The sequence below is a fragment of the Schistocerca nitens genome, chromosome 4 (genome assembly GCF_023898315.1).
Source record: "Schistocerca nitens isolate TAMUIC-IGC-003100 chromosome 4, iqSchNite1.1, whole genome shotgun sequence".
NCBI classification, from domain to species: Eukaryota; Metazoa; Arthropoda; class Insecta; order Orthoptera; family Acrididae; genus Schistocerca; species Schistocerca nitens.
This window is the reverse complement of record NC_064617.1, coordinates 692,699,441-692,725,903: the sequence shown is the minus strand read 5'-3', so window position 1 is coordinate 692,725,903 and position 26,463 is coordinate 692,699,441. Positions and strand designations below refer to the sequence as shown.

At 43.4% G+C, this 26,463-nt stretch overlaps 1 protein-coding gene across 1 annotated transcript in view; it reads left to right on the top strand.

The window, feature by feature from the left end:
• Positions 1–26,463, top strand: part of LOC126251927 (syntaxin-7) — a 98,391-nt gene that overhangs the window by 25,299 nt on the left and 46,629 nt on the right. The window contains exons 2-4 of the mRNA XM_049952678.1: positions 4,583–4,820; positions 4,942–5,107; positions 5,187–5,448. Coding sequence (XP_049808635.1) covers positions 4,597–4,820; positions 4,942–5,107; positions 5,187–5,448 — 652 coding nt within the window. The 5' untranslated portion in view covers positions 4,583–4,596. The remainder of the gene's footprint in view (positions 1–4,582; positions 4,821–4,941; positions 5,108–5,186; positions 5,449–26,463) is intronic.

Below are 26,463 nucleotides of genomic sequence, written 5' to 3'. Positions count from 1 at the left end.
GATCCTAGGTCTAACCACTGTGGTGTATATCCAGTGCATACCTCTGGGGCTTAGGGCCCAGTTTTGTTGCCACAAGCTCTTCCAGTACTCACTAGAGTACCTTTCGCCTTGGAGCAAATGCTCTTAAAGTGAGGGTTCCATGTTAGTTTCTCTTATAAGATTACCCCTAGATATTTCACTATCCCCTTCACTGGTAGAGTTTCATCGAAAAGCTTTAGATTCCAATTTGGGTTTTGGATATGCTTCTTCGTGAATGGTACCACAAGAGTCTCCTTAGGATTAACCCTTAGATCCTGTTTCCTGCACCAGTCTTGCACAATGTCCATTGCACCTTGTGCCATATTCCTTACTGTGTCAGTAAATTTGCGTATCCTTGGAAAAGCATTGTCTGGAATTTAGTTCCTCAATGATTTCGTTCACCACTAGATTCAACAATAAAGGGGACAAAATGCCTCCTTGTGGACAACCTCTAGCGGTGTTAATTACCATCTTTTTATTCATCATGGTGGCCTCTACCTTCCTTCCACTAAGCATGGCCCTAGTCCACCTACATATAGTGGTCCCGAGGTCATGCACCTCTGCTGCCCTAACCATGGAATCAAAGGTTGTATTCCTAAAGGCCCCCCTCGATGTCCAGGAAGATGCAGAGGGCTATTTCTTGAAAGTGAAGTGCTCTCTTCACCTTCCCAATGAGTTGGTGGAGAGCTGTCTCACATGATTTACCTGGTTGATATGCATGTTGGTTAGAATGTAGAGGAGCCCTGGTTAGCCTCCTCTCCTCAGAATATACATTAACCATTTTTTCCAATGTTTTAAGAATGGAGCAGGACAAACTGATTGGTCTCATATCATATGCCTTGGTATGATCAGTTCTCCTTGGCTTTGGAATAAAGACAACCTTCACTGTCCTCCAGGCATTGGGAATGATTCCTGTTGCTAGGCTAACCCTGAATAACCTGCATAGGACTCTTATAAGATTCTCTCCTGCTTGTTGCAGAAGAGCTGGAAAGATTCCATATGGGCCAGGTGACTTGAATAGTTGGAATGTTCCCTCTGCCCGTTGGATTTTACTGAAGTCGATACATTCCTTGGCCGATTCCCAGTCCTCTCTTCAAATGCCTGAGAAACATTCTCTCTCGTGGATCGCATTCTGGTCTGTGTTATCCACCAGAGCATATTGAGGATAATGAATTTTGAGGAGCAATTCCAGTGTCTCATGTGCTGTCTTTGTATATTATCCATCTTCCTTCCTCAATGTAACTCCTGGCTTAGTTGGTACTCTAGTGAGGGTTTTTTGAAGTCTGGCTTGAGCAGCTGTGCCCTCCACCTCCTCACAGAAATGCCTTCCAGGATGCCTCCTTTGCTTGTCTAATTTTAAGGCTGTAGTTAACAAGGGCCTCATGATATTTTACCCATTGTTCTTTGTCTCGCAATGTTAAACAGTCTTTGTACCAGTCTTCTTTGCATTTCCAAGTTGTTGTTCCACCAAGGCACACTCCTATTTGTGCACTTATTGGTGATTGCACAGTTGTCCTGGTGACCTCATGCCAGGTGACTGTGGCAGAGGTGACAGCCTCTGCTACTTCCTCAAACTCTGCTGAATTCCTTATAGAGGTTTTAATTTCTGATAATCTTAAGTCAAGGTCCCTCCTATATATCTCAGTCTGTTTTCCTGGGATTCCTATAGGCCATGGTCTGTCTGATTCCCATTTCAACCTTCAATTTGATATACATGTGGTCCGATGAGGACAGCTGTAATGCCCTGTGCCATTGTTCGACATAGCTGCTCATCATAATGGAACCAAAGGTTATGTCAATTACTTCTTCCCTTCTGCTGTTCCTGAATGTAGTCATCACCCCTATTCAGGACCCCCAAGTTGTTAGACGAGAGAAACTCAAGAAGGTACTCACCTCTACTGTTGGTGTCCTTGCTGCTCCTCACAAGGTTGTGGACATGGGTATAACATTCAACCAACAGTTGGCCACCTTGCCGATGGCAAGCTTCTATCAGTCTTCTCACCTCCAGAGGAGGAGGAGGAGAGCTGTCTTCATAAGGAAGGTATGCTGAGGCCAAAACAATTTCCCTCATGATACCTTCCTTATGTTGCTGCTTCCTGATTGTCACCAGGTCCTGGGAACCGAAATCCACCATTGGCATGAAAGAAATTCCATTTCTCACATAAATGCATGTTCTGGAGTTCCTTAGATTTCTAGCATAAATCAACTTACCTCCAATACCACCGAGGCCCGATACACCCCCTTTACATAAGTAGGTTTCGTGTATTAGGGTCATGTCCAATTCCTGTCACCCCAGGTGACGGCTCAGGGCAGTAGTGGTTCCTTTACTGTGCTGCAGATTAATCTGCAGCATCTCAAGTCTCCATCTTGCTGCCATCATTGCTTTTGAGGTAATTGATAACACTGACGGCAATCTGTGAGGACCCTAAAAACAATTTCAGGTCTTGCTTTTGCTTTGCCTTCAGGGGCTTCTCTCCGACCTCCACCACCAGGGTTCATCCTTCCGGTACAGCCTTCTGGTTGACTACTCTCCAATCCCTTGTCGAGACTTTTGGGGTCTGGACCCCTATTTTCTCAAACAGAGTCTTTGGAGAGACATCCTTAGAGATCTTTGGTACCCTTATTGATTCCTTTGCAGTCTTAAGAAGCTCAGCTGCCATCTTGACGAGCAGCTTTGCATCCTCCCACGAGGACCTTGTCCTTGAGCCATTCCATCGTATGCACCTCATCACAGACAGAAATGAGGGCACCATGATCTAGATAGAACCTCCTGAATTTGGGTCCTGGACCAGCATCCCCCCCCCCCCCCCCCCCAATCTTTTCAAAGAGGTCCATCTGCATGAGCTCCTCCTACTGTGATGTGAAGCTTATCAGTGGAGAGCCTTTTTGGATAACTGCCATCTTAAAAACTGAGACTGCAATACTATAGGTCTGTTTCCCAATTTCTTGCCTCGGCTTTTTCTGGACTCGCTTATCCTGAGAGGAGGGAGTCGTAGCTTCCACCCTTATCATCTTGTTACCTGTCTTTGACATTGAAGGGTCTGCATATCCCCTTCAACCTGAGACAATTTTTTCTTGGGGGGTCTTTGGCTCGAGCCCTTTTAATTCCCTCCACTTTTGTTTGGGAAGCCATGCTTTTTCTGCCTTTTGTTTCTGTTCCCTGTGAAGTTTCTTCCTCTGGGCCCCAGACAAGGCTTTAATCTTGATCTAATCCAACTTCTCAGTTACATTTCCCACTTCTTATTCAGATTTAGACCCTGATTCAGTAGTGGGAGTGCATTCCATTGGTCCTGACCCTGATGTTTGGGTGTCTGAGGTCTCAGTTTGCCCCTCAGTTTGTTTTAAATTATTTTTGTCAGTTGTGTCCATCTTGGTCCCATAAGATTCGGGGATCTACATGGTCCACACCACTGAAACCCCATGCGGTGTAAGGCTACTTACTCAGGGAGGTCGCCCAGTTTCCCTGAGGCTCCGTTTGTGACACATTTTCCCATGTGCCATGCATGCCTCACCATGGTTCACATCGCACCTTGGTTTGGGGAGGGGAATTGGGTAAGGACTAAGAGTGGATAAGGAGGACAGTATGTTGTGGGACACTCTTAGTCTGATCCATCAGCTAAGGCCTTTCCGGCAGTAGGTTCTCTACCTTCAGCATAGCCTCAGCTTCACATGGATATGCAAGCCTCTCCAGCCACACGAACAGTGCTCTGTCAAGGTAGTGTCCCCCCGGAGAGGCTCTCAACCCTTGACGGTGCACCACTGTCTGATCCAGTTCCCACTTTTTAACTGTTTATGTTTACGTCTGTGTTTGCCGTCTACTTACTCAGATGTTTTAGTGGATGATGAGCATTCTGTTGATCGTGTCTTACTTTTTATTTGCCACAGTGGAGCAAATTTGATGCCCACCTCTGTGTCCTCAGCGATCTCCTTGATGTTTAGAGAAAGTTTCCATTGTGGCATCCTTGTCATTATCTGATCCTCTTTTAAAGTTGCTCAGTTGGGTTTTTGCCTTTCACATCTTAGTTTTTTATTTATTGTTTTTTCTTGTGTTATGATATGGGTGGTTATGACCGTAGTAGCTTTGTGCCCTCGAGCACCAGCCAACCAAAATCCCTCCAACTATGCTTTGGTCTGCAAGTATTTCTACTCTGAAAATAATGTTAGATCACTGGTGAAGACAACATGCAAGCATTTTACTCTGATGACTGAAATTCAATACAGAATTTGGTATATTACAGTGTTATACTTCATAATTGTCAGAAACTTTCTATACGTATATAAAAAATTGTGTATGGTATATTTTCAATTCAGAAATTAAAGGGGAAAAGTTAAGAAAACATTAAGTGGCCTGCTTATAGTAGGAAATTTGACATTCTCTGTGGGAGCTGTAAACTTTGACACACAAGTAACAAGCTCACAAGAAATACTAATTATAAACCAATAATAACTGAAGTTAGCAAGACATGGTAAAGAACTTTTCCAAGGGATGAATACCAATTATGAATAAAGATTTCCATAGATTTGCTGTATGTTGTACAGCCCTTCTTGTATTTTTGTTTTGCAGAATCTGTGGCAGAAATGTCAGAATCACTGGCATCTGGTTACCAGAGAAACTATGGATCAACAAGTACTTTACCGAATGTTGAAATTGTAGGTCAGCAGTTCAATTCAGAAGCAGTAAAGCATTTATCAGAGAGTGTTGCAACAAATATATACACCATTAACAATGGCTGGAAAAATCTGGAACAAGCATACAAAAGTATTGGAACTGACAGAGACAGTCAAGGCCTTAGGGACAAAGTGTAAGAAAATAGTGATCACTTAAATTAGTTTAGATATCCCATCAGCAGCTGTATTAAAAATAAATAAAAATTAGGTGACAACATTAGTTTAGGTTGTAATTGCGTGATCTTTTCCTTCCAGGCATGTCACACAGTTGAGTTGTAATCAGATAGTAGCACAAACTACAAAAGATCTTCATAAACTTACATCTCTTGTGAGAAAGGGAGACAAGCAAAATAAGCTTCGTGTTGAGAAATTAACAAGTGATTTTAAGGAAGCATTACAATGTTACAGTAAATTCCAGAAGGTATGCTGATGATGTAAGAAAAAAGGATCTCTCTTTTGTAATTTATATTTTATTTTGCTTTCTAATTGTGTTGTATTAGCAAGTTGCAGAAAAGATGAAGATACACTTGCTCACAAGGCAGACATCAACAACCAGTTATAATGAGGATACAGAACAAGCCTTTTTTGAGCAACAAGAAAAACTGGCAGCCCAGAAGAATTTACAGAAAAATTTGGAATTTGAAACAGAAATGCTTTTGGAAAGGGAACAGACAATGAGAAAGATAGAAGAAGATGTTTTGGATATAAATGAAATAATGAGAGAATTAGGTGCAATGGTGCATGAGCAAGGTGAAACTATTGGTAAGTGCCACATTTTGAGATAGTGATGCGATTTCTCTCTGTCTGTCTGTCTGTCTTTTCTCTCTCACACCCTGTTCCCCTCCCCTCATTGCTCTGTCTTCCTCCTTCCCCATTATTTCCCCTATTTCTCCCTCCCCTCCCCCCTCCCCTCTCCAAATCCTCAATCCCCAATTGCTGCTCCCCCTTTTGATCCCCTTATGAAATGCTTCTTGTTGCTGGACAGGCACACCATGAAAGTCAGCGTTGGTCCTTGGTGGCAGTGCTATGGCTGAACAAAACTGTTGTATTTCTATCTATTTCGGATTTGCGCCTGCACTAACGACCATTATATCAACACATCTATGGTTTCATTCTCACATTCATTGGCTTTGCTAACTTACAACCAGTCACCTTCCAACCTAACCTAGAGCTTGGCCCATAGGGCTGCACTGCAAAAATTTGTGTCACCACCAACTACATTCCAAAAGCTGATATAGACACAAAAGAAATATTGTCAGTGTTCTGTTCTTTTTATGTTTTTACATGTATGACTTAACATGCCATATCATCTTTGTGCTATGGGCCAAAACTGATTCTTGTATCACTACATTCAGTTGACCTAGAGCTACAGTCTTCTGGCCTAGTATCCAATGCATGTTCTTTTGGGTTTAAGACCAGAGTAGTAATCTGTCCATTCTACATACATGCTGTCTTCATGTTGCATATACTTATCCACAAGGCTAGCCTTGTGTTAGGCATTATCATTCATCACGTGGAACAAGTTTTGTGTCCACTCTCATTCTTTAAATTCTGTATACTGATGATAACTATCACTGTGGGTTTCATTCCTCCAAAAAGCACTGATAGTTCTATTTGCTAACAATGCAAGTATTATAACCAAGCCTAATTGAGAAACTTTTATACTTGAAATTGTAAATAAAGCTTTCAACTACTCTGCAAATGGAGTGTTGCTGAACATAGATCAAACATATTGTGTACTGCATAATGTCTGTCTACACTATTATAAGTAATACATGAGATCAGTAAATGAAACAGACTATTCTAAATTCTTAGATGTTTACACTTCAGGGGGTTCACAACTCTTTTGCAACTACATATGTACTAAGTGCACAGTCCCAAGCTAATACAGCATCTACTTCCTTTCCTGTGCTGCAATCTCTCATCTCTGCATCCTTCTTTTGCTCTCTTTTTCATGGTAGCAGCTTTTGATGTCAACCCAGCTATTCCCTGCCTTTTTTCCCCCTGGAACATGCTTTCATTCACCACCTTTCACTGAAGTAGTTGTGCTTTCTGGACCTGACCTTAATTTTCCAAATTTTCTATAGTGTGGACTGACTAGGGAAACACCTTAAATAGTGACTACTGCATGCAGAGTTAAAGATCTACACAAATATCTCTCTAGGTCCTTACTTTCACTTCAAAGCTAATACAGTTGCCAATCCAACATGCTGGGGTTGTCATGTACCCTTTCGGTTGAACATCCCCCCCTGTCCCCACCAATCTCCCCCTACAGCATAGGGATCACACTGCTGATGCCTGAGCTGCTAGTGCTCACAGCCCCATGTATGCCAAGGAGTAGATGCCCATCTTCCTGTGGCATCGGGACCCCTGGTAATGGCCATTGTGGCAGACTGCCTTTGCTACAGCTGGATGGTGTCCACAGGCACAGCCTTTGTTCAGAGTGGCTGGCATCAGGGCAGACATTTTGCACAGGAAACATATTAAATCACAGTAAAACAAAAGCCATTCTCATTTGGTTGTCTCTTCCAGATAGGTATCAAAACTTCAGTGCGGACAGTTACAGCCCTACTGTTTTCCATATCACTGCTCTCCCATGGTAAGAGGAACAAGTCACACATCAAGGGGTGAAACAGTTTATCCAGTATTTACATACTCAAGCTGATGGGCATACTTTTACTGTGATAAAACCATTGTCTTTTGTGGAAAATGTTTAACGTAAATTTGGAGAAATTGAATAATTAGGAAAAATTAGCAATGATCACTATTATTTAAAGCCTTTTCTGCTGGACAATCTGCTGCTCTTCAGGCATGTAAACATCTAAGTGAGATATTAGTAACCAGTGCCACACACAAGACTGAATACGGTGCAAGGAGATATATTCCATCGAAACCCTACACTCCAGAGCGATGAGGAGCTATGGGCTAATCTTGAGCAATAAGGCATACATTTTGTCTACTGCATCCAAAAAAGTCCCAAGCATAACAGAGTAGATACAATTGTTTTTATCGTGGCCTTTGAAGGGAATTTCCTCCCAGAAAAAGACTTATGTGCAGGTGTGACTTGAAACTTTGTCTGACTGCCCATGACGTGTTTTCAATGCTTGTGCTTTGGTAATGTCATCCAGCTGCATCGTGGACCCAAAATGTGATAATTGTGGATGATCACTTCACAAAGGTGCGTAAATGACACGGAACACCATCCTCCACATTCAGTGGTTTGCCCAGTCTTCAAGAAAGAAAAGGAAGTATTGGAATATAAATCTGTTGACCACCTGTCATATGCTGAGGTCCAGTTTTGTGAAAATCACAGCCATCTCTCCTGCTACCCACAGTTTTTTCGAAACCAGTTCTCCCACCTTGCTCCTCTCTTGTGGTTCCTTTGGCACGCCTTCAGGATCCACTTCCCACACTCGGCCGGAGGTATAGCTTCCTCCTGTGGTGTTTAGATATCCAATGTCGGCCAGTGGCAGTAGGAACTGTGACCTGCGGCTCCCAGGCTGCCCCCTTTTCATCCATCCACACACTCATTGCGGATAGGCCTTGCAAGAATCCTGGTCACTAAGGCTGTGAAGGAGAAGAAGAAAAAGAATAATTGGTACAACGCTGCCCTGGTGACTCTAGAGGCACCAGATTACCCCCCCCCCCCTCCCCCTCCCCCGAACTGTCGGATTCTGAACCAATGCTAATTGATGCAGTTGACCATTGTGCCTGGCCTCTTCACACTTAACCTGGACTCCTGTAATGTGATCATTCAGTGGAACTGTAATGTATATTACTGTCACTTGCTGGAACCACACCACCTTATTTCTTCCACTTTTGCAATTTGCACTGCTCTACGAGAAACACACTTCACTGATGACCATTCCCCAGTGCTACTTGGTTATTGGGCTAGCCTTGATAGGCCATCTGGAGGTGTTTACATGTTGGTTTGTACAAATTTGGTCAGTTAGTGGATTCCCTATTGTACCATGTTGAAAGCAATTGCAGTGTGAGTGCAAGCAACTTCAGTTTACACACCTCCAAGCGGGCCACTAATTTACCTTGAGTTGATCACCTTAATCCAACAACTACCCGCCCCCCCATCCCCTCCTCCCTTTTTCCTACTTGGGGATTTCAGTGTGCACCAGCTTCTTACCAACCAAGATCTGTCTCCTCATTGATGCTATACCTAACCACTTCAGTGCCAACTGTGGCAATTTTTCAGGTATTGATCTAATGATCCCTTCCCGAGTCTCTTGACTTCATTGCATTGGTAATAACATGATGATCTTTGTGAGAGTGACCACTTTCTGATGATCCTGTCACTTCCTTACCACTGCCAGATGGATCAACTATCTCAATGGGTGCTTTGAAGAGCCAATTGGCAACTGTATGCCTCTGCTTTTACCTTTGCCCCCTCTGTTGGATTGTATTGATGCGGATGTGTAAGATGTTTATGATGTGATCACCCACGCCGTTGAAACTATTGTTCCCATTTTACAGGTCCCCTATACCAACAGCTGGTACCATAATGGACCAAAGACATTGCAATAACTGTTCAGGAATGGCAAGAGCCTTGCAATGTTTCAAGCAAAATCCTTAACATATCAACGTTATTACTAAAAAAGGGACTTGATGCTAAGGCTCACTGTGTAATTAAATGCAGTAAGAATAAATACTAGGAACACTACATCTCCTCTTTGAAAACATTTCTCTCTTCATTCCAGGTGTTGACGAAGTTCCATAGTCTTGATTGATCAAGAACTGTTCTGGTCTTGTCCTTCAAGGTGGTCTTTGCAACAATGTGCGAGTTCTTACTGAACACATTGCAACCTTCTTTGGGGCAGCATCAGTGTCCTCTTCTTATCCAGGTACTTTTCTACTGCAGAAAGGACAAGTTGAAGACCTCAACCATTTTACCCTCACCAAGCCAAATAATATAATGAACATTTCACTGACAGGGAAGTGGTTCAGGCTCTTGCCTCATCTCACTCTGCTGCTTCAGGCACTGATTCAATTCATAATCAGATAATCCAACATCTGAATGTTACTCAAGGACTACATCCACTCAGGGCCTTCTGTTTTATTTGGTTCGAAGCTGACTTCCCTTCATATTGGCAAGTAGTGTTGTCCCCTCAAGCCATGCAAAAACCAACATCTCTCAACAGCTACAGACGGATTAGCCTCACCAACATGTTCTGCAAACTGCTTGAAAAGATCATTGCCCACAGATTATGCCGGGTTCTCGAGTCTCGGGGACTTTTGTCGTCCTATCAGTGTGGTTTCAGGGAGGGGTGATCCACAACCAACTACATGCTCCATTTGGAAACAGCAATCCAATAGGCTTTTTATAAATGACAACAAATAACTGCACAAGATATTCGAAACCACTTTGTGCCATCACATTTTACTTCTCATTCATGGCTGGGGTTTTCATTTCTCCCTACCGATTTTTATTCATCAGTTTTTATTCCACTATTCCACCAGTTGTACAGAGTTTTGGGTTCATACTTCACTCAGCTCTCTATAGGTACAGGAGAATGGCATCCCACAGGCCTTTATCCTAAGGGTCCTTCCTCACCACTACCAGTGTGTTAGCGACCTCTGTACTGCATGTCGAGGACTTTCGCATTTGGTACAGCTCTCATTCAGTAGCAATGGCTGAACACTAGCTGCAAGGTGCCATCCAAAAGGCCTCAGTGTGGACCCTGTCCCAAGGCATCCAGCTGTCTCCTGGGAAAAACACAGGTCAAGCATTTCCGTCATCGTACTGAGGTCCATCCTCACCCAGAACTATACTTGGTAACCAGCACTTGAAAGTTGTTGCATAGTTCCATTGTTTTTGGCCTCCTTTTTGATAAAAAGCTGACTTGACTTCACACATTCATCCCCCCCTGCGGGTCCGGGGGTTAGAATAGGCCCGAGGTATTCTTGCCTGTCATAAGAGGCGACTAAAAGGCGTTCCACACGTTTCGGCCTTTATGTGATCGTCCCCTGTAGGGTTTGACCTTTCTTCAAAATTTTCATGAAGAGCGAGCCAACTGGGGAAGGGCACCATACAAGGTGCACTGTGTCCATTGTACATTGAGATCTTTCGCCCATGTTCTCATCGTCCCATTACAGTCCTGCCCATTCTCCATGTCTTGGGCGAGGCACCTTCCTGAGTGCATTTTACACCATGCACTATGCAGTGTCAATTTCTGCCTCGACGATGACCATGGACTTCCTTGCACCTGATATCCAGCATGGTAGCCAGTCCGTTGTGGTGGGGCCGCCATGTACCGTGTTGGTTGTAGCCCCCTGACCACACAGGGATCGCTCTGCTGACGCCTGCACCGTTAACTCCCCACATATGCCAAGGGGTAGATGTCCATCCCCCTGGGGCATCGGGACTCCCGGCAATGGCCATCCTGCCAGGTGGCCTTTGTTGCGGCTGGGTGGAGCCCGTGGGGAGGGCCCTGGTTGGAGTGGGTGGCATCAAGGCATATGACACGCGATGAAGTGTAGTCCATCATCACTTGCTGGTGGTGAAACACCAGCAGTCTCTAAGCGATCACGAGCTCAATTCAATGCACAGATGTAAGACCTCAAATCGTTCCCCTCCCTGGCCACACCATGCAAGGAATGTCAGACTAAGGATGGCAGCAGATCTTATTCACCCCCGTACCTTGTATGTTCGAGAGCTGATGGAGAATCTTTCATGACGATGAAACCTCAGTTCTTTGTTGAACATTTAGAGGACAAGTTCGGGGAGGTAGAGGGCTTGTCCAAAATACGGTCAGGGTCAGTCTTGATAAAAACAGCGCCCTCTGCCCAGTAACAGTCATTACTCGCTTGTGACAAGCTGGGGGATGTTTCTGTAACCAACAAGCCCCATAAGCACTTAAATATGGTCCAGGGTATCATATTTCACAGAGACCTTCTTTTGCAGTCTGATGATGAGCTGCACACCAATTTGGAGCAGCGAGGTGTACATTTCATCTGGCGTGTCCACTGGGGTCCAAAGGATAATCAGGTTGCCACCGGCGCCGTCATCTTGGCCTTCGAGGGTAATACATTGCCCTAGAAGGTCAAGGTGATGGTCTACCGGTGTGATGTAAAGCCCTATATCCCTCCCCCGACGTGGTGCTTTAAGTGCTGGAAGTTCAGGCGTATGTCTTCCTGCTGTACTTCCAGCATCACATGCCGCAATTGTGGACACCCATCACATACCAATACTCCATGTGCCCCACCTCCCATCTGTGTCAACTGTGGAGAGCACCATTCACCTTGCTCGCCTGACTGTAGGATTCTCCAGCAAGAAAAGAAAATCATGGAGTACAAGACCCTGGACAGACTGACCTACACTGAGGCTGAGAGAAAATTTGAACGCCTGCAGCAAGAAAACCCCAAAGACCAAGGAAATTGCGGTGGCACCCACACTACTGCTGCCTACAAGCTCTGCGGCTGAGGATAGGATGGAGATTTTGGTGTCCGCTGAGGACCTAGATCTCACCAGACCCTCAGACACTTAGACTGCGCAGGCAATAAATCAGTGGCAGCAGGCGACTCTGAGGCGTAAACTGCTTCATTGAATGAATGTTCCATGCCTTCCCAGTCTCACGATGTGATCCTCCAGTGGAATTGCGGTGGATTTTTCCACCACTTGGCTGAGCTACGGCAACTGTTAAGCTTTACTCTTGGTTTCTGCATTGCTCTCCAGGAAACCTGGTTCCCAGCAATGCGGACCCCTGCCCTCTGCGGCTATAAGGGATATTACAGGAACCATAGCGACCATAATTGAGTGTCAGGTGGAGTTTGTGTTTATGTCCTAAACTCTGTCTGTAGTGAACATGTGCCCCTTCAAACCCCTCTTGAAGCTGTGGCTGTCAGAATAAGGACAACACAGGAAATAACTGTCTGCAATGTATATCTTCCTCCAGATGGTGCAGTACCCCTGGATGTATTAGCTGCACTGATTGATCAGCTCCCCAAACCTTTCCTACTTCTGCGAGATTTTAATACCCGTAACCCCTGTGGTGTGGTACCGTGCTTACTGGCTGAGGCAGAGATGTGGAAACTTTACTGTCACAATTTGACCTCTGCCTCTTAAATACTGGGGTGCCACACATTTCAGTGTGGCTCATGGTAGTTACTTGGCCATTGATTTATCACTTTGCAACCCAGGACTTCTCCCATCTATCCACTGGAGAGCACATGGCGACCTGTGTTGCAGTGACCACTTCCCCATCTTCCTGTCACTGCCCCAGCATCAGGCATACGGACGCCTGCCCGGATGGGCTCTGAACAAGGTGGACTGGGGAACTTTCACTTCTGCTGTCACCGCTGAATCTCCCTCACACGGTAACATCAATGTGATGGTTGAGCAGGTGACTAGCACTATTGTTTCTGTGGCAGAAAACGTGATCCCTCGCTCTTTAGGGTGCCCGAAGTGTAAGGCAGTCCCTTGGTAGTCGCTGAAGCAATTAAGGAACGTCGGCGAGCTCTACAGCGGCGTAAGTGACACCCTTCCCTGGAGCACCTCATAGCCTTTAAATGGCTCCATGCCTGTGTTCGCTGCCTTATCAAACAACGGAAGAAGGAGTGTTGGGAGAGATAAGTCTCCACCATTGGGTGCCACACATCACCTTCCCAAGTCTGGGCAACGATCAAACGTCTTTTCGGGTACCAGGCCCCAACAGCTGTCCCCGGTGTTACCATAAATGGCGAGTTACGTACCAATGCAAACGAGATTGCCGAGCACTTTGCTGAGCACTTTGCTCGAGCCTCAGCATCAGAGAATTACCCCCAGCCTTTCGCACACTCAAACGGTGGCTGGAAGGGAACGTCCTCTCATTCACTACATGCTGCAGTGAATCTTATAACGCCCCATTTACAGAGTGGGAGCTCCTCAGTGCCCTTGCACATTGCCCAGACATGACTCCTGGGCCTGATCGCATCCACAGCCAGAAGTTAAACATCTCTCATCTGACTACAAGCAACATCTTCTCATCATCTTCAACCGGATATGGTGCGATGGCGTCTTTCCAAGCCAATGGTGGGAGAGCACCATCAATTCCAGTGCTCAAACCTGGTAAAAACCTGCTTGATGTGGATAGCTATCAGCCCATCAGCCTCACCAAAATTCTTTGTAAGCTGCTGGAAAATATGGTATGTCAGCGGTTTGGTCCTGGAGTCACGTGGCTTGCTGGCTCCATGTCAGGGCGGCTTCTGCCAGGGTCGCTCTACCACTGATAATTATTTGTCCATAGAGTCTGTCATCCGAACAGCCTTTCCCAGACAGCAACACCTGATTGCTGTCATGTTTTACTTACGTAAAGCATACGACACGACTTGGCGACGACATATCCTTGCCCCATTGTATGAGTGGGGTCTCCGAGGACCAGTCCCAACTTTTATCCAAAACTTCCTGTCGCTCCGTACTTACCATCTCCATGTTGGTCACTCCAATAGTTCCATCCATATCCAGGAGAATGAAGTCCCGCAGAACTCTGTATTGAGTGTGTGTCTATTTTTAGTGGTCATTAACGGTCTAGCAGCAGCTGTCAGGCCCTCCGTCTCACCTTCTCTGTATGCAGACAACGTCTGCATTTCTTACTGCTGCTCCAGTACTGTTGTTACTGAGCGGCACCTCCAGGGAGCCATCTACAAGGCACAGTCATGGCCTCTAGCCCACAGCTTCCATTTTTTCAGCCGCAAAGTTGTGTGTCATGCACTTCTGTTGGCGTTGTACCGTTCATCTGGAATGCACACTTTATCTTAATGACGATCCACTCACTGTAGTGGAAACATATCAACTCCTAGGACTGGTTTTCGATGCTCGATTGACTTGGCTCCCTCATCTTTGTCAGCTTAAGCAGAAGTGCTGGCAGCACCTTAGTGCCCTCTATTGCTTCAGCAACACCAATTGGGGTGCAGATCGCTGTATCCTGCTGCAGCTCTACAGAGCCATTGTCCAATCCTGAATTGACTATGGGAGTGTGGTTTATAGTTCGGCAGCACCTTCAGCATTGCATTTACTCGACCCTGTGCACCACTGTGGGGTTTGATTAGCGACAGGAGCTTTTAGGACGAGTCCGGTGACCAGCGTACTGGTGGAGGATGGTATCCCTCCACTGCATATCAGACGTGCGCAACTGCTTGCCAGTTACACAGCACACATTCATAGTTCCCCTGAGCATCCGAATTACCATCTCCTTTTCTTCCTGCGGCAGTCCATCTACTGCATCTGCGGCCCAGATAGGGGCTAACAATTGGGGTTCGCGAGCGGTCCCTTCTCTCCAAACTGGAGAACTTCCCTTTACCATCTCTACTTACAGTCCATTCACGTATGCCTCAATGGTGTACGCCTCAACCGCAGATTCATCTGGACCTTTTGCATGGCCCTAAGGGCTCCGTTAACCCCACCACTCTGTGCTGTCGCTTCCTCTCGATTCTTGATGTTTTCTGGGGCTCTGAAGTGGTTTACACCGACGGCTTAATGGCTGATGGTCACATAGGCTTCACATATGTTTTTGGACAATGTACTGAGCAGTACTCCTTCTCAGTTGGCTGCAGTGTTTTCACTGCAGAGCTGGCGGCCATATCTTGTGCTCGTGAGTACATCCACTCGTGCCCTGGTGAGTCATTCCTCCTGTGTACTGATTCATTGAGCAGCCTACAAGCTATCGACCAATGCTACCCTCGCCACCCTCTGGTATTGTCCATTCAGGAGTCCATCTATGCCCTGGAACAGTCCCGCTGTTCTGTGGTGTTTGTGTGGACCCCAGGACATGTTGGAATTCCCGGCAATGAACTTGTCGACAGGCTGGCCAAACAGGCGATGCAGAAACTGGTTTTGGAGATAGGCATCTCCGAAGCTGACCTGCGTTCTGTCTTACACTGCAGGGTTTCCAGCTTTGGGAATGGAATGGCATAACAGCACGCACAACAAACTGCATGTCATTAAGGGAACCATGAATGTGTGAAAGTCTTCCATATAGGCCTCTCACAGGGAATCAGTTGTCCTCTGACAGCTCCACATTGGCCATACATGGCTACCATATGGTTACCTCCTCTGTCGCGAGGACCCACCTCAGTGTCTCTGTGGCTCCCGAATGACAGTCATCCACCTCTTGCTGGACTGCCCACTTTTAGCCGCTCTGCAACAGACTTTTAACTTTCCCAGAACCCTGCCTTTGGTGTTGGGCGACAATGCCTCCACAGCAGCTTTAGTTTTACGTTTTATCTGTGAGAGTGGGTTTTATATGTATATGTAGGTTTTAGCGCATGTCCTTTGTCCCTCTGTGTCCTCCACCCTAGTGCTTTTAGGGTGGAGGTTTTAATGTGTTGCAGAGTGGCTGGCTTACCCTTTTTATATTTGTGGTTGGCCAGCCACTGTAATCTGCTTTCATGTTTTACTCCCTTCTGTTTCTAGCGTCCCTCTGTTGTTTTCTTGTCCTCTTTTGTTCTTTTTAGTATTGGTCGCCTTCCCTTCGTTCTTATGGCTTTTCCTTTCTTTCCGTTTTGTGTTATATATTTCGTCCATTTTATTCTTTCTCTTGTGGCATTGTTTTATTAGGAACAAGGGACCAATGACCTCGTTGTTTGGTCCCTTCTCTCGCCTTTAAACCAACCAACCAACCACACATTCATCAGCTAAAGACCAGTTGCTTGCAGAAGCGTAATGCACTTTGTTTCCTTGCCCACACTTTTTGGATGCAGATCAAGCACTTCTTCATATTTACTGGGCCCTGGTCTCATCCTGACTGGACTATGGTTGCCATGTTTATGGCTCTGTGATGCCTTCGACTTTGAAATTGTTAGACCCAGTCCATCATTGTGGAGTCCATCAGTCCACTGGTGCCTTCCTGACTAGTCCTGTAGACAGACTTTTTTGGTGAAGTGGGTATCTTGCTTCTTCAGTACCAACTCTTTGACTGCTGTTAAATCACAATTAGTCAATCCTCTGCTCACCCTGTGTGTCCCCTTCTTTTTGTATTGACCTCCTGGTGCTCGCCCTTGGGTGGGATTACCAGTTGGAATGCGCCTCATGCTTTCTCATGCATACCTGAACTGGGGTTCTGGGTAACTTTTCTGAACTCTACCCCTTTTCCTAAACCTTGCCACTCCTTTTGCTTCACCCCTCTTCCTTCACCCTCAGCCCTTCTGCCAGAAGAAGGAGCCACTGGCTCTGGAAGCTTGCAAACTGTAATACCTTTTACTTGTGTGTTCTCCTGCTGCTGCTGCTTGGTGAGTAGATTTTTCATCTGCCTAATTACATTACGTTTACAGAAGGGAGTGAGATATTCAGTTATAAAAATCATTGTCCACTTGTAGAATTTGCAATTATGGTCCATTGTGCTTGCAAATAACCAACTAACCAGTGGTATATTTACGCAATCTTTTGTGGCAGACAGCTACAAGAGATGTCCAGAGAACAGCAAAAAATGCAGCTCCCTGTGTTGTATGAATTAGAAAAGTCTTTCACTCTAGACTTAGCGGTGTTATGAGGATTTTAAGAACTTTTACTTTCTGCACCTTCTGCATAACTGATCGATAGTGTTACAGTTCTGACAAGTGCACAAATGAACAACATAAAAGCCACCATCACTAATAATGACATGTATGGTGAAATGTTTCCTGGGTATCTCCGCGACAGTTTTGCTAAGTAGTGCAATACTATGGGCCAGAGGGTAGGCTTCTAATGTCAACTTTTTATACTCTTGAAACAACTTCAAACAGTTCTAGTTGGGTGACAAGTGTACCGTATTTACTCGAATCTAAGCCGCACTCAAATCTAAGCCGCACCTAAAAAATGAGGCTCGAAATAAAGGAAAAAAAATTTCCCGAATCTAAGCCGCACCTGAAATTTGAGACTCGAAATTCAAGGAGAGAGAAACGTTTTAGGCCGCACCTCCAAATCGAACAAAGTTGGTCCATTGTAATATGAGACACAATTTAGGTCGAATGAATGACGATACACCTACAGTAGTTTGGTTCGAGTCGCAAGCTTAGCCGTTAAGCTTTACCAGGTAACCCTTGCTATGCGTCAGGTGCTCCGTCCGTATTTATACGGGTACCCTTCCTTTTTCACGTGCTTCGTCTGGTTTGAATCGATTGTTTATTTTGCTTTTATCAGATAAGTGCCGTTTTCTTTGTTATAGGCGTTAACGTCACTCTAAGCTGAAAATGCATTACTGTACTGTGTCATGCATTGTTTGTGGCATTCTTATAGTGTGTGTTTACGGCCTGTCGCTGCTTGCGGCATGGCTTGCTTTTGTGCACGCTACCGCCGCTTACAATTAAAAAAAAAGAGGAATCATCCCATTAGCGAAACAACGGCAAGAGACTGCTATTTGTTGTTACTTACACTGCTGCTTTCTTTGATAATTATCAACAAGAACCAAATAATAGACTGCATATGATAGAACATGTTCTGAACGAGAGTTAGGCGAAAATTTTTCTCCGTTTGAAAATCTTTGCGGCCGCTTCTTTAGAACATCAAATTCTGCACAGAAATTAGAATCATCTTAGATTTAAAAATCTAGTCAGTTGCCATGCTTCATTTCTGACTATTAAGCATAAGAATAATATGAATATAAACATGACACGATACGTATATTCTTCCGCGTTTGCTGTTGTCTCACTCTAGTTTCGTAGTTTATTAGGCAGACAGGATTTAAATGAGATAGCAGCAAACACGAAAGAATACATGGCAAAATGTTTATGTTCATATTATTCTTATGGCGAAGAGAATACTGTATGTGATTCACATTTCATCAGGTTCCTATTAGCAACCATCTCTTCTCACAGGTAGGAAAAAATTCAGAACGTAGAGTTGGCCATATTGACAAACATCCCAAACAGTCTTGCCAGTCGGATTTTCGTAGTACATTGAAATTCTGCTACATTCAAAGATGAACAATACGGAATTTGCATTTACTTCGTTGGATAATGTATGAAAATGTAGTGGTTGAAACTCGGGGCGGAGAAAAAAAAGCTCGTCTTCCACCTTTTTTTAAATTTATTTACTGACGCAGAGATTTTGGCACCAGTATTTATCTTTGTGCCTACAAAGCATGACTGTGTAGCGTTACTATATTCGACGGCAGAAGTTAGTTGTGGCGGCACCTACCAACATTTTTCAGAACTTCCGCTTGCTTTGCACTCGATTCTAAGCCGCAGGCGGTTTTTTGGATTACAAAAACCGGAAAAAAAGTGTGGCTTAGATTCGAGTAAATACGGTACCTCAAATGCATTAGCAACGATTGAAGTCCCAATTCATAGCAGACGCTACTGACTTGAACTTCTGTTATTCCTTGACATTTTCATGTATTGTCATGGCAATCTTTTTCTGTGGAGGCTGCAGCAACTACGAGGTGGGGGGTCTGCTGCACAGAGGAAACATTAAGAATAGGAAGTGTGGCCAAAAGTGAGCCACTGCCAGTGTTGCCCCAAACAGTAACATTGTTGTCTCCATTGCCATTCTATTAAAATGGACATCAGAGAAACTCCGTGCTCAGAGTGCTTGTCTCACTTCCAAACTACATTAAATTAAGTTTCTTCAGCAGTCGAAAATCTTCATTTATCAGTCCTAAATACATTGTGCAGCACATCACTGTAACAAAGTAGGGTGTTTCAGTATGACAGATGAATTGGCCACATCCTACACACGAGTGATGGCACTTTATTGGTAAATCCTCTAAGGCAAGCTCACTACTGGGGGAAGATGGTGTTTCTCTAATGTGCTGTAAGAAGCGATAAAATGATGTTGTAGATTATAAAAATAAATCCAAATATTGGGTCTGTTCTAGCAGAAGTTCATAAGCTCTTGGGCACAAAATCACTTCAGGTGAAGTCAGTCCAATAGAACAAAATTATAAAAACGGAAAGTGGTCATCAGCAAAAATGGAAACTTGGGGAAAGATTGTCTGCTTGGTTGAGGGCAGTTCAGAGATGTAGGTGTTTCATTGGGCAGGCTAATAGGGCCAAACCAGGAATAAATTTTCCATGGTATGTCACTCTAATTAGTGCAGTTCTTTTAGATTTTTATAAATTGTCAGGTAATCAAATGCGTTGACATGCTTCTCACTGGGTAAGACTCACTTTACTAACGATAAACACTAGGGACTAGCATCGAACAAAATGCATTTGTTCAGTCAGCTGCATAGATAATTATTTATTAATCTATTAAAAAGGGTTACATTTTTCAAATTTTGCTTCTACGTAGTCCCTGTGGCTGTATCATACAAATAGTTTGCATATTTTGTGATCTCTTGGATGAGTTGTTCCAAATATTCTTGGAACCTGGCATGCACCATCATGACTCCACATGGTAGCCTTTTTACCTGTACATTCCATGAGGTGTGTTTAAGACTGAGATATGCTGAGTTTCTTCATGCAAGTAAGCATTTGCTAAACCTGAGTGCCTGCATTTGCCACTGCAGTACACTGTTGCAGCATGACATGGAGCCTCGCTGGTGTCAAGGCGCACTGTCAGGCCTTCGGCTGCCACTCAACCCAACATTGGCATCACAGGGCTCTTACACTGTTCCTTTTTGCCAGGGCAGGAGCAAACGCATGCAAGCCTTTGCCGGCTTGGGTTGCTGGATCGGGGCAAGTTTGCCTCATATTGCTAACTATGTATTGTGCATCTGAAGTTAATAAAGTATTGTTTCTCTATCATCAGTTTATCTATGTGGCCACAGTGGCCCATAATAACAGCACTCTCCCTACTGAGTACTGCAAACACTCCCTATGCATAAAAAAATTGTCTGTGTGGCACCTGGGAGTCAAGATATCTGTACATGTTTGTGTCTGAATGTCACAGCACCCCCATTGTGTACTTGATGTTAACATCTAAAGTGATCATTAGAATTCTGGTATTTTTATCAATTGCTGTGTTAACCAGCATCATGCTGTGGAGAGGGGAGCCCAGACAAGACAGCATTCTGGTGTTCCTTTCTGTTGCAGACATAGCACTCTGTCTTAATGTGGCCAGTGTCTGTGGCTATTCCTGATATAGTAGTCTAGAAATTTTTTGTGTTAAGTTTTACTATTTTGTTTGCTACAGAGATAGCCTGTTGACAGTGTAGTGGAGGGGCAACCATTAAGTTTTGCTAAATCTACTGACAAGGAACACTGTTTGCTAATCCTCTGTACTTTGAGCAGATACCTTTGTACATTTTGCTGCAGTGACATAACTGAGGCAGAGGATCTACATCTACATTTATACTCCGCAAGCCACCCAACAGTGTGTGGCGGAGGGCACTTTACTTGCCACTGTCATTTACCTCCCTTTCCTGTTCCAGTTGCGTATGGTTCGCGGGAAGAACGACTGTCTGAAAGCCTCCGTGCGCGCTCTAATCTCTCTAATTTTACATTCGTGATCTCCTCGGGAGGTATAAGTAGGGGGAAGCAATATATTCGATACCTCATTCAGAAACGCACCCTCTCGAAACCTGGCGAGCAAGCTACACTGCGATGCAGAGCGCCTCTCTTGCAGAGTCTGCCACATGAGTTTGTTAAACATCTCCGTAACGCTATCACGGTTACCAAATAACCCTGTGACGAAACGCGCCGCTCTTCTTTGGATCTTCTCTATCTCCTCCGTCAACCCGATCTGGTACAGATCCCACACTGATGAGCAATACTCAAGTATAGGTCGAACGAGTGTTTTGTAAGCCACCTCCTTTGTTGATGGACTACATTTTCTAAGGACTCTCCCAATGAATCTCAACCTGGTACCCGCCTTACCAACAATTAATTTTATATGATCATTCCACTACAAATCGTTCCGCACGCATACTCCCAGATATTTTACAGAAGTAACTGCTACCAGTGTTTTTTCCGCTATCATATAATCATACAATAAAGGATCCTTGTTTCTATGTATTCGCAATACATTACATTTGTCTATGTTAAGGGTCAGTTGCCACTCCCTGCACCAAGTGCCTATCCGCTGCAGATCTTCCTGCATTTCGCTACAATTTTCTAATGCTGCAACTTCTCTGTATACTACAGCATCATCCGCGAAAAGCTGCATGGAACTTCCGACACTATCTACTAGGTCATTTATATATATTGTGAAAAGCAATGGTCCCATAACACTCCCCTGTGGCACGCCAGAGGTTACTTTAAAGTCTGTAGACGTCTCTCCATTGATAACAACATGCTGTGTTCTGTTTGCTAAAAACTCTTCAATCCAGCCACACAGCTGGTCTGGTATTCTGTAGGCTCTTACTTTGTTTATCAGGCGACAGTGCGGAACTGTATCGAACGCCTTCTGGAAGTCAAGAAAAATAGCATCTACCTGGGAGCCTGTATCTAATATTTTCTGGGTCTCATGAACAAATAAAGCGAGTTGGGTCTCACACGATCGCTGTTTCCGGAATCCATGTTGATTCCTACATAGTGGATTCTGGGTTTCCAAAAACGACATGATACTCGAGCAAAAAACATGTTCTAAAGTTCTACAACAGATCGACGTCAGAGATATAGGTCTATAGTTTTGCGCATCTGCTCGACGACCCTTCTTGAAGACTGGGACTACCTGTGCTCTTTTCCAATCATTTGGAACCTTCCGTTCCTCTAGAGACTTGCGGTACACGGCTGTTAGAAGGGGGGCAAGTTCTTTCGCGTATTCTGTGTAGAATCGAATTGGTATCCCATCAGGTCCAGTGGACTTTCCTCTGTTGAGTGATTCCAGTTGCTTTTCTATTCCTTGGACACTTATTTCGATGTCAGCCATTTTTTTCGTTTGTGCGAGGATTTAGAGAAGGATGATGAACTTCTGTCTTCTGTTAATTGATGTCACAATACTGCTTTGAAATAAAAGTAACTTCCGCATCATTGTTACATGTTTTGCTTAGACAACAGTTCTTAATCTTATAAAGTTTAAATACTTAGTTCCTCACTACCCTCATAACTTGCATTGTGACTTACCGTGGCCCAACCTAGTTCTCATTTTAGACCATCTGCACCTGATTCACTGTGATTTCAAACTCTTGTCTCTGCCTATTGTCAACATTTTCCCCTTTGGTCTGCTCGGGATTCTGGCTGAAAGTGTGTGTCCATACACAAGAGCGTACACAATAATATGCTCGTATATGTGAGCGGTGGGCACATCAGGTCGGGTGCAGCATGTCCAAGAGGGTTATGATGTGGACCCATTTAATACTTTGACTAGTATATGATCATTAACTTTGATGGAATCCTAAATTGTGAGGGAGTTAGTGAGTGCTTCCAAAGAAGTGCTTGTTACTATAATTTTGCACTTTTGCATTTGGAATGTCCTCATGAGTAACTTCTCTTCAGAATGTGATACTTGGTGGGACAGTGTGTTGGCTTGTTAACAGTAGCAGAAATCCTGAAGTGCGCATGCTGTAGATGCAGGACTCTTGTTATGTGAAAATTATTGCAGCAAGTGTCCCCTCTGTTGCGAATATTGCACAGATGGTCATTGATGTCGTGTTTTGTAACCATCTGTGCTACGTTTGGGAAGTAAGAGAGGCCATCGACTACTAGGAACCTCATTGCTCCCTGGAATCGATGTGCCCTTTTAGCTCAGACTGGGACCAGGCATTGAGGTGTTACTCTATGCGTACGTGGTTGTGGGAGCAGCCCTCGTACTTCTGGGCCATATGTGCGTGAATGGAGGGCTAGTAAATATGAAACTGTACTGGTGCCTTCATCTGTACATACCCCATTTGCTGTATGAAGCAGCCCAAGTGTGCTGGGACAGTATGTGAGCAGAATAACAACCTGGTATTGAGCCATTTCTAGCTAATTGTGGTGACACAGTGAGAAAAACATACACCATACCAGATCGTGTTCTCACTTCCTGAGCATGGAGTCCCGGGTTCGATTTCCCGGTGGGGTCAGGGATTTTCACCTGCCTCGAGATGACTGGGTTTGTTTTGTCCCATCATTTCATCATCATTCATGCAAGTGGCGAGACTGAACTGAGCAAAGGTTGGGAATTTGTATGGGCGCTGATAATCATGCAGTTGAGTGTCCCACAATCCAATCATCATCATCATCATCATCTGAGATAAATTCTGTGGCTGGCCATGCTCACCAGCAGTTACTACCCCATAAAATTACAGGTCATGGTCTGTTTCAGTCATTACTTCTCTCACCTTGATTGGGAATTCATCAAGGGCTGTTTGGAGTTAAAGAGAGAACACAGTACTTTGTGCCTGTCAAGTTTCATGTCTGATCTGCAAGACAGATGGGGAACAGAATGTGTGTTTGCATGCTGAGTGGTGGGCCAATAATTTCTAATGTAAATTTTGTCACTAAGAAACAGTGTATACAGTTGTAGCCATTCCACTGTCTTATCAGGAAGCTTAGAGTGGGAAACGCTAAGTGTAATTGGCTTATGATTGGCGATCAAGTATAACTTTGTCCCATACAGCTAAAAATGGAATTTCCTGCTGTCCTATATTATTGCTAGTGTCGCCTTCTCAATTTTTGGATAGTACCCATGGGCCTCCAGTAACATTTAAACGCAAATGAAATAGACTGCACTGTACCATTTGTGCATTTATTTGACAACCATTGCCAAAATCTGAAGGTTCTGTCGTTATGGGAAGGCATTTGCTTGGGGTGAATGCCACTAGACAGCGGGCTGTTCTAGGGCAATTTCTAAGCTGAAGGAAGGCTTTCTGGGATGTACAAATTTAACACCATTTCTTTTATGAGACTAAGTGGATAGCAGATTCAGACACAATGTTGCATGAACTTTTCATAATAATTAACTTTTGGGTCATTCCATGTCAAGTCACCCAGGCCTTGACACCAACCATGTCAGATTTTGATGAAACTTGGTACAATTACTTCTTTTATCATCCTGAAAGCACTTGTAAAATGTTTTTGCTCTATCTCTTATAGTTTTTTTTTATAAATTTTTAAAGTTTTTAGATTTGGCGTTGTTTCAGCAGTCGGAAATTGTAACTTAACGTGTCCTCACAGCTAAAAAAATTTGTATATTAAAGAATACTCAAGATATCAGTATGAAATTTTGGAATAAGTTTGTGTATTATATCTAAATGTTAAAAAAAATACCATAAAGATATATTAAAATCTTCCAAATGAAAAAAATTTACAAGTTTTTTATTTTTTTTTTTAGCTAACTGTTATTTAGTTTTACAAAAACTGCAATATCTAGAGTCTCAGACCTGATAGAAAGCTCAAATTTGTTTTAAAATACTCTTAATTGTATAGGCTATTAGATAAAAGAAAAATTATGTTGGCTTTTTAACCTGTTTAATAGTTATCTAATTTTTAAAATAATATTAATTATATTTTAAAAACAAAAAATACCAAGTGACTTAGATACCGAAAATAAGTTTTTGTCTTCTTGGAGTAGCAATGTACACTTGGATTTTGTTTTGTTACTCCTGTGTTTTGAAGTAAAAAATTATTACAGTGTTAAATAGTGCTTGGATAGTATTTTATTAAGTTTATTCGAACTCTCAGTAAGTACTGTTACTTAGTTTACAGAGATTCTTTTCCAATATCCTATAAAAGTAACCAGAACAGTAATCAGACCAAAAGTGAAATCAGTATGTCAGATATTCAAACCTGTAGTGTAGGGTTATTTAAAAAATCTGACTGTTTCCAAACAACCTACACACCTTCAAAAAAGTTACAACCGGTATCAGAATTGAGTGAGGAAGAAAAAGATTTGATCCACTTACGATCTGGAATTAATCTGTGTGAATTTAAGAATATATGTTCACACCACAGCTACTACTTTTTAAATGTTTTTGAAAAGTATCAAACAACATGTGTAGACCCACTAAAAAAACACAAAAAGCCCATCAAAAAATTGTTGAGAAGTGTAGGCTTGGATCTTTCTAAACAATTACTGACAAAAAATATTAGCATAAAACCCGGACAAAAGCTTTGCTCAACATGCCGTAACTTTTGTGAGGAAAAATTAAGAGTTGAAGTCAATGAAAGTGAAACAGATGATGAAGTCATGGTTGAATTAGAATCATTGGAATCCAGAAATGAATCCCTCGTACAAACAAACATTGCTCTTGATTATTTAGGTTTAACACCGATAAAGCTTCATGGCTTGTCAGAACAAAGTAAAGGCTCTTATTTTAAAAGGAAGGTTAGCAGTATTGAAAAGACTGCAAAAAAGGCGGTTTCAAAAGCATTAAAATATGATGCACCAAGTTCTGATGATGACGAAGAAGATAAAAGTGTGGTTGAGAAAGCAAAGGATTTTGATGTAATGATTTCTCTTATGAAAGAGAAGATTTCATCTGTTGGGAGGTCTAGAAAAATCCAGATTCTGACCTTGGCTCCAGATTCTTGGAGTCGAAATAAAGTGATGAAAGAATTTAATGTGAGTGAGTACATGGTGCGACAAGCTAGAAAGCTAAAATCTGAAAAGGGTGTTTTGGAAACTCCTGGTCCAAAAAAAGGTAAAACTCTTTCTGAAAATACAGTAAGACTTATAACAGATTTTTATGAAAAGGATGAAAGTTCCAGAGTGCTACCTGGAACGAAAGACAAAGTAAGTGTTCAAGAAAATGTGTACATGCAAAAAAGACTCATTTTGTGTAACTTGATAGAACTCTATTATTATTTCAAATAGGAGAATCCCGAGGTAGAAGTAGGATTTTCAAAATTTTGTTTCTTGAGACCTAAATGGTGTATCCTTGCTGGTGCTGCAGGCACACACACTGTATGTGTATGCAGTATCCACCAGAATGTTAAACTATTACTGGATGCTGTGAAAATTTAAGAATCTTATAAAGACCTAATTAAGATGCTTGTGTGCAACACAGAAAACCA